Below are 9,543 nucleotides of genomic sequence, written 5' to 3'. Positions count from 1 at the left end.
CTTATCATGAAAACTTATCTTAGAATCTACTGACTACAAACAATCTACGAATAAAGTTATGCCTAAGTGTTATTTGTCTATTAATCAAAACCATTTTCCGTTTAATAATTACCGGGCTCTTGACTTTTGCTCTGCTGACACCTTAGCACAAGTGGTTATGTTCCGACTAAAGGCCATTATCGTATGAAGATTGACAACTCTAGGCTCACACGTTCTCTTGTTACTGACCGGAACCCACTTGATCTATCACCAGTTATGCAGTCCAATGGAAAATTGATATACATGAGCAAAATAATGTACCTCTCTCTTTTGAAAAGACACATACAAAGTATATCTAGTAATGTATACCTTTTTCAGTGATTGTCATGACCTTTGGAAAAACTTCACTCTCCGGTATAATTTCATCTGAATCTTTTGCTTGGTCTGCGTTAAAAAAAGTAAAAAAAGAAAATGCAATAATTATTTTTCCGGATCTTTCAAAGATAACGTGAAACAGTCATTAGGTTGTCTGTGTGGTATTTATTTCCCACAAACTAGTATCTAAAGTCGATGATAAATGGATAATGAGGACTGGAAGTAAGAAGAAATTATCTTTAAAATATTTCATCAGAAACGCATGCATTTGTAACAAAAACTGGAAAACTAAAACGTATTTATCATTATGTATCCGACTTCTCCTACTGATGGAAATACACGTGAATTAACAGATAAAATAAACTGTGTGGCGGCCGTAAAAAGTCGCCCCGACTTCATCTCAGTGTTGTTATATTTTCTGGTCCTTCGGGATCATTGATTTTAACTCATTTAAATTTGAAGATTGAATACCGCTTAAGCCGGTGCTAGGGGGCGTGGGCAGTGTTGCGTTTTCCATTACTGCTCATGAACAGACTCAATCAAACCGAGTCTGTCCTTTTCACTGTTTGCCTTGTTCTCGGTGCTTCCGAGGGATCTATTTTCCAGATTTTATTCAGATCACAACATTTTTACAGAGCATGTACCTCCCTGTAAAGGCATGTATTTTATTGACAACGAATATTTAAAAGAAAGGGTAGATTTTCCGGAAGCATAGAGCAAGAAAACGTAGCCAGGACCCTACATAGAAATGCAGGCTTGCCACTATCCGAAAATGTATTGGAAAAAATACAGCAGACGAATTACTCCAAACATCCAACATTTTAGTTAAATTTAAAATATGAATATGGCGACTGGGTAGAGAAAGTGGTGGGGTGTTGGAGAAGGAGAGAAGAAGGATGATTATTCAAAAGAGAAAGCCACACACACCAAAACAGAACCTCCATAGACCACAGCTCACAACAGGACAAACATGGACACGCACAAGACCAACAAACAAAAAATGAAATGCGCACGCTTGTACATATGACGTACCACTTGAATTGAACGCCTTAAATAGATCCAGCGATACCGCAATATGATCGTGCATTATGGTACCGCTCGGGCGATTTTAAAGTCTTGATCCAAACGGTTAGCCATACACACACAGCAAGACAGACATCCTGACAGGTAGAAGAAAACGAACCAAAAAAAAGAAATACAGCAAGGTACCGCCCAGGGACGACCGTCGGCTTACCCACCGTTTGGGAGCTTCAGTCAGTATAATTATATTGGGTACTTGACCTTCCTCATTGTAAAAAGGGGATGGGGCGGAAAACCTAGGACGGGGATGGGAAAGAAAGAAAAGGACCACGAACATACAAGGCAATATAGATACTATAATATATAACATAAAACGGTCATGGCAAAAAAAATATCTTTCGAGGGATATCTGGTTTTGTTTGTGAGACCTTTTAAAATGTTTTGATGCACAAAGTACATCTTAAAGCATAATAAACACAATTTGACAAAATAAATAAATGTTAAATGGTGGTATATCTTCACTTGACCTTGGCAATTCTAACGACGCAAGAAATTTGTAATGTAAAACACAACTATTTCTGAAGGAGGGTGGGGTGGAGGGGGGGGGGGGGTGCGTAAAAGTGGAGACCAGTCATAAGGACAAACCTAGTGTGCAAAATCTCCCTATATAGTTATGTCCAAGTGTTCTTTGTCCATCAATCAAAACTCGTTTTCCGTCTAAACTTTCGGGCCGTTGACTTTTGATCTACTGACACCTTAGCACCAGCGTATATGTTCCAATTAACTGCCATCATCGTATGAAGTATGACAACTGAATTCTCAGACTTTCTCTTGTTACTGATCAGAAACCCTTTGCTCTACCAAACTTTATGCAATCCATAGACCGACCGATATGCATAAGTAAAATGATATAGCGTCCTTTTAATTTTACCTTTCTCTGTGATTGTCTGGATCTGTGGAATATCTTCATTTTCCGGTATCATTTTATCTAGATATTTGGCTCGGTCTGTGTAAAAAAGTGAGAAACAATGCAGTAATTATTTTTGATTTGATATTGATTTGAAAATATTGTAAAAATACAGAACAATTCAATTACAGTGTATTTGACCTCGTCTATGCTATTTGAAAAAAAACAACGTTAAACTAAACAGAAGTAGCATGCATATATGATATCGTCTGCAAGTTGAAATATCTGGAAATAAATAAAACAAGAAATGCCTGTGACAATGTAACTTTATTTATCAGTTGTAGACCAAACTATCAACGTGTATAACGAGTTTGTGTTTACTACAATGCAAAACAAGTCATTTTAAAATTATTCTTACATCAAGGGCTACTGTGAGAACAGTTTGTTTCATTACACCGCTGGAAATTACTGTCTTCCTGCAGATCAAGCGGGAACAGCCAAAAACGAAACATAAAACTACTGACCACAGCCTCTCTATACAGTTATGCTCAAGTTTTCTTGTCTATAAACCAAAACCTGTTGCAGTCTAAAACTTCCGGACTTTTGATCTACTGACCTATTTGCATCAGTGGTTATGTTTCGACTAAAGGCCACCATGATGTGAAGTTTGGCAAAAGCGAAACATATATCTCTCTTATTGGCCTAATTACGTAGGAGTCTTGCTCTTTGACCTGTTTATCAAGAAAACCAATTTACAAACTACAAACAATCTCCCTATAAAGTAATGTTCGAGTGTTCTTTGTTCATTAAACAAAACTGTCTAAAATCTACAGGAACCTGGACTTTTCATCTACTGAAACCTTAGCACCAGTGGTTATGTTCCGATTAACGACATCATCATATAAAGTTTGACAACTGAAGGCTCACACGTTCTCAAGTTACTGATTGGAAACCACTTGCTCTACTATCCAATATGCAGTCAGTAGACCGACCGATACGCATAAGCAAAATAATATAGCGTCCTTTCTGGCCCTAAAATGTATAAGTGGTAATGTTACACCTAAAGGCCATCTATAATATGAAGTTGGGCAACTCTAGGCTCACGCGTTCTCTGGTTAGTAACCGGAATCCACTTGATTTATCAACAAATATGCAGTCCAATGGACGATCGATATACACGAGCAAAGTAGTGTACCTCTCTGTTTTGAAAAGAGACATACAAAGTATACCTAGCAATGTTTACCTGTTTCTGCGATTGTCTGGACCTTTGGAAAAACTTCATTTTCTGGTATTATTTCATCTGAATCTTTAGCTTGGTCTGCGTTAAAAACAGTAAAAACGTGAAGTATTTTTTCCTGATCTTTCAAAAATAACGTGAAACTGTCATTATGTTGTTTGCGAGACATTTATTTATAACACCCCAGTACTTAAATTCGATGATAGATGGATAATGAGGACTAGAAGTTAGAAGAAATTATCTTTAAAATGTTTCATCAGAAACGCATGCATTTATAGCAGAAGCTGTGAAAAACTAATACGTATTTATCGTTACGTGTTCGAATTCTCCTACTGATGGGAATACACGTGTATTAAAAGATAAAATAGAACTTCTGATCACAACATTTTGACAGAGCATGTACCTCCCTGCAAAGTCATGTATTTCATTTACAAAGAACACTTAAAGGTAAGGGTAGATTTTCCAGAAGCACAGAGGAAGCAAACGTAACTAGGACCATACATTGAAAAGTAGGCTCGCCACAAGTCGAAACTATTGGAAAATACAGCAGATGAATTGCTTCAAAATCCAACATTTTCGTTAAATTTAAAATATGAATATGGCGACTTGGTAGAGAATATAGTAGGGTGTTGGAGAAAGGAGAGAAGAATGACCATTACTCAAAACGGAAAGCCACACACACCAAAATACAACCTCCATAGATCACAACTCGCGACAGGATAAGCATGGACACGCACAAGACCAACAAACAAAAAATTAATTGCGCACGCTTGTACATATAACGTACCATTTGGATCGAACGCCTTAAATAGCTCCAGCGATACCGTACTATGATCGTTCATTATTATTCCGCTTGGTTTTTAAAGTCTTGATCCAAACGGTTAGCCATGATACAAACACAGCAAGACAACATGACAGGTAGAAGAAAACGAACAAAAATGGAAATACAGCAAGGTATCGTCCAGGGACGACCGGCGGCTTACCCACCGTTTCTGAGCTCTAGTCAGTATATGTTGGGTATTTAACCTCACTCATTGTAAAAAGGGGATGGGGTGTTAAAGCTGGGACGGGGATGGGAAAAAAGGAAAAGTATGACCATTAACATACAAGGCAATATAGATACAATAGTATATAACATGAAACGGTCATGGCAAAAATCATCTTTTGGAGGGATATCTTGTTTTGTTTGTGAGAACTTTTAAAATATTTTGATGCAAAGCTTTCTTAATCGTGCAGTTAAACGTTAGGCTCTTGGTTCTCTGACTTCAAACTAGTTGTTGTGTACATTAGTGATTTATCGTAATTCTATGTTTTGCTTAATATAATCTGGTTTTTCCTTTTAGCTAATGTAAGATCCTTTCTCAGTGGGGATATTATTTACATTGTGTTGTGTAACTTGTTGAAAATAGGGTAAGTGCGAGGATAGCATGCCCTAAACGCGTTTATACCCCCCCCCCCCCCCACCCCAGTTTCCTTTATATAGGTTGCTGACCGTTCCAAGGCGATGCCCCTATTTTAATTTTTTTTTGTTCTGTCTATTCTTGTATTTTGTGTTGCGTATGTTGTCTTGTTTGTCCTTTAAGGTTAGCGTTTCTTTTTTCTTTCTCCTCCCTCCTCCTAAACCCAACCTATCCTTTTCACTTGCAATTGCGCTCTCTTATTTTGGCATTCCCTCCCCTTTTACTATGAGTAAGTTATTGTGCCCGCCTTAATTTTGGCTGCCGGAATCCTAAGGCGGTGCCCTACAGTGTTGTTATATCTTACTCACCTATTTATCTATGTTGGTTAGTTGTGTATGGATGTGTGTGTTTGTCTTTGGTTCATAAATGTCTACGCTACTGTGGTTTACGTTGTAGTGTAACTGTGATTAAGGAACGTAGCATTCTCTTTGTATATTCATCTCTGTTCTACTCTCTCCTGAAACCCCCTCCTCACCCCCTTTCTACCCCTTACCACTTCTTCCCCCTCTATCTATACTTTTTTATAAAATTAAAATGTAATTGTTGGATTTTTGAAGTAACCCGTTTGTAATATTTTCCCGTTACAGCCTCTTTTTGTTGTATGCCTACTTTGTAAATGCATGGATCTAAGGCTGTGTTTGCGGGGTTCTGTGCTTCCGAGAAATGTTCCCTTACCTGTTATATTTTGGTAAAGATTTAACCAAGGAAAACCAACTGCAAAACTACACTTAAATCTGGCCGTAAGTTTCAAACAAGAAAATAGTTAAGTTTTCAATAATACCTAAAGGGGCCCCATAATTGTAAGCAAGCGGAAATATTTAAACAAATATTATGTAAGTGAATCATGAGAAATCCTATTTTAGCTATTACGACGCACTAGTGCAGTCAATATTAACTATTTTATCAGATCTAAGTAAGGTTCGTACCAGGATGCGCCTGACCAAGCTTTGTGAGCACCCATCAAACAATTCCAAAGAATAAGTAATTTAAATTTATATACCGGGATGTTCATGAGTGAGTAGTAGTCGTTTGCAGCCTTTTTTATATTCCTCAAATACTGTCAAGCAAATCCATTGGAACAAAGATAAGAGAAGATGCAAAAGGCAAAGGAATACTTTTCATCAACAATTTAAGAGGACCAATGTTGTATAAGGACGTGAAATAATAAATTCAGTAAAGTAAAGCTCAATCAATAACTCTACCTTGTTTCTCTGGAGTTCTTAAAACTAACGTGCTGAACTGAAAGTAACTGGTAACTTCCCAAAAAATGATTGAGAGAAGAAGAAGTAAAATAGCATAGCAATTCTACTAAATAGTACAGACGTATTCGGCTCGACTTTGCTTTTTGTAGATTGTACTCCACTGATTGACTTTGATATTTTGTTCATGTACATTCATTTATCAATAAAATGAAAAAAAAAATGAAACGTTTACTGGGTTACTAGGTTAAATACGTATAATGACGTACCCGAGTCCCTAGGTCCTGGATTTGTCTCAACCCCAGCCATCATCAACAGAATTCCAATGAAAAGAACACAACCCACAGTCCTTAAACAGCGGCTAAAGTTTGTAACGCAAACAATGGTAACAACATCCACTCCACAGGAATGTCTAAATGTACCAATTTTTGCACGGTATGTTTGTACGTCGACACCCATTTTGACTTTCTGTAATTCGAACAGAAATGAAAGAAAGTTTGATAATATGATAGGTCACAAAATGAATTAATTTACAGATAAGATATAATACCACGTGCGTAACTCCTTTCAAACAATAGAAAACAGCTGCAACTTTGCATTTCCGTAAAAAACCTTAAAATCAATACCGATACTCTCCTTTAAAGGAAATTATATCGACGATTTCTGATATAACACGGTTTCAATTTTGTTTGTATAATTCAAGCTTAGAATTGATTGCAAAACAGATAGTGACTCAATAAATATGTTTTAAGATAATACATTGCGTTTTTGTGCAATTATGTACTTTACACCAATAAACATATTTATCATGATTGTCTTTTCACTATTTTGTCATTTAGTTACTATATAACAGATCAACATCGAATTTTCTTATTCTTTTGTGACACAGAGTAATACAAACACATTATAGAATACTATTGACAGAAAATTATTTTGTTGCGTGATCATATTACCATCTTTTGTTACCTCCACTCATTAATTTCTTTTGTTACCTGCTTTTACTGTCTACTCGCATTACTTTTATTTATCGCCTCATTGAACCTCATAGAACCTAACTTAATTTCAAGATACCTATGAGAACCTGATCAAATTAAAACCGCATTTTACATTCTACTGCTTTTATGTCTTTAAGCTAAAAAATCAATAACAAATAAACACCAATTTTTCTCTCGCACATTTTGTGCCGCGCGAAAGGTTATGATCGTAACTCGCCATATTTCATTTATCGAAGGTACACTGAAAGCAGAAATCAAGCTTTTGAAAGAGGTTTTGAGCTTTCCAATTACAGTCTGCTTGGAGATATAAGAAATAAGTGTATGCACCTTTTGCACATGCTCGCTTAACGTATACAAGTGTACTACCCATGAGATGAATTCAATAACTTTACGTACTTTTAACTGAAGTCGTGATGAGTAATAAAGTAAGAAATGATAAAATTCAGTCAATAAGCATCTAAAAATAGATATGGCTATCACGATTCGTTCTAATTATAATTAACGTATTATTGCTAAATTATCATACAACTTTCTCTGCATTTAACTGATCTTTTATTTGTTTTGTTTAATTTGCTACGAAAAAAATATAAAATGAACATACCAAACAATTGATAAAAATTCCTTCCTGCCGTATCTCTTATCAGTGCCCACACTCACAACTGTTATTGACGTAGATTAGCAACGTTAATATCACGTGACTTTCAAGAAATTTTACAGCAGATGCATTTGCGGATCAAGCCGGGTATACTTAGGGCGGTGTGTAAATTAGTGTGGGTGCGTACAAGAGTCTCTACGGATATTTATTGCCGCCACCAGCTCATATGAGCGACTCCTTACTAGTAATGCAAAGTTCAGAAGACGCCCCTCTTCCGGAAGCTTCCTTTGTTTGTTTGTGTGACAGATATAAAGCACCGATACACGGGACTCTTATCCTAAAGTTAGTAATTTTAGTTGTTGAAGAAGACGGTACGCAAGCGCACGAATCCTGGAATCGTATTCCGACTTGTTGTCCTACTGCGTCAACTATAAGGCGGTCGTTTCGATGGACTGTTCTGAAAGATATTAGAAAAATAGAATAATAGGATAATAGAAAATTAATGCCTTGCTGTACGACATTCGACAAAATAAAAAAAAAACTAAAAAAAAAACCAAAAAAAAACTGTCGCACTGCACGGCATTCGACAAAACTCAATGTCGTGCTGCACGACATTTGGTAGTAATAAATATCGTGTTCTGTAACATTTAATATTAAACATTTGAATTGTGAATTTTTACCCCGCGTGCAGCGCTTCATTCATTTCCGAAAAATGTTGTATGCCAACAATCGAATATTATATATATTAGTTTACTTTAACAAAATATTCATCTGTCTGCGTGGTAAGAACCTCAGGCAGCTGCTTAATAATTGCACGAGCTACACCACTGCAACAGGTATATCAAAAGAAAATAATTTTGCAGTGTGTTGAAAAAGGTCTTGACACTTTATTTTCTTCTTATTTCGCATGATTGTAAAACCATTAATCAATTCCACTTGTCACAACCTTCAAGTCATTCACAAAATATTGATTTATATCCTACAACAATGCCCGATATATCTCTCTTTTGAGTCAGGTTATATCAATTGCTTGAGTCATTGACAGCTAACAGTGATTTTACCCTACCTTCATGCAAAATAAAGGCAAAGATCAAGGGGTATGATCAATTTTTCTTTATCAGGCCAGAGACTTGATAACGCTTGGCGGACTACTTTTTGGGTTTTCTTTTTAAAACGTCACGACTTTGTTTTTGAGAATAACAGCTAAAAGATATATTTATGCTATTATTTTTAAAAACGCGCTTTTATTAGGTACGTGAGACCATGCCACAAATGTATAGTAGGATGGTAGTATGCTAGGCCTCGACTTTTTTTTTTCTCAGACTAACTTAATAAATTTGCCAAATGTGCGTAAGTTTATAAATTAAGCGATATGAAAGGCGATATCTTGAAGTATTTGAATATTGAAGTTTGTTTAATTCAATTTATACCTGGACACTTGATAAATGCGTGAAAAAGTATGAATAAACTATACAGTCAAACTTGTGAATAAAGACCAATCTTCGGAACAAGCAAAAGTGGTCTTTGTTCACAGGTGGTCTTTATTCGGGGGGAAGGGCCACTTTTCAGTTAGCCATTATCATGCTGATAAAAAGAATTTTTACAGCTTCTTGCTTTCTTTAAGTTCTATGTATCAATTTGGCCGGTGCAAACTTGCAAAGTTTCAATCAGTGGTCGCCAGGTGGTCGCTATTCACGGCCTTTTTATGAGCATTTTCTACGGGGGGACTAGAGACCGGTCGTTGTCGACAGGTGGTCGCTATTCACGGGCGGTCGC

The 9,543-nt window shown here is 36.5% G+C and overlaps 1 protein-coding gene across 1 annotated transcript; it reads right to left on the bottom strand.

The window, feature by feature from the left end:
• Nucleotides 1–348: 348 nt before the first annotated feature.
• On the bottom strand, nt 349–8,221 carry LOC128553390 (uncharacterized; the record flags this gene model as incomplete). The annotated part of the gene is made up of 5 exons (XM_053534532.1): nt 7,774–8,221; nt 6,447–6,645; nt 3,525–3,599; nt 2,306–2,380; nt 349–423 (listed from the first exon to the last, which is right to left on the bottom strand). Coding segments are annotated over exons 2-5 (415 nt in total), but the record flags the coding sequence as incomplete, so codon positions are not given.
• Nucleotides 8,222–9,543: the final 1,322 nt, after the last annotated feature.

This window comes from Mercenaria mercenaria, unplaced genomic scaffold, assembly GCF_021730395.1.
Source record: "Mercenaria mercenaria strain notata unplaced genomic scaffold, MADL_Memer_1 contig_3777, whole genome shotgun sequence".
Taxonomy (NCBI): Eukaryota; Metazoa; Mollusca; class Bivalvia; order Venerida; family Veneridae; genus Mercenaria; species Mercenaria mercenaria.
The sequence above is the reverse complement of the archived record's forward strand: the minus strand, read 5'-3'. Positions and strand labels throughout refer to the sequence as shown.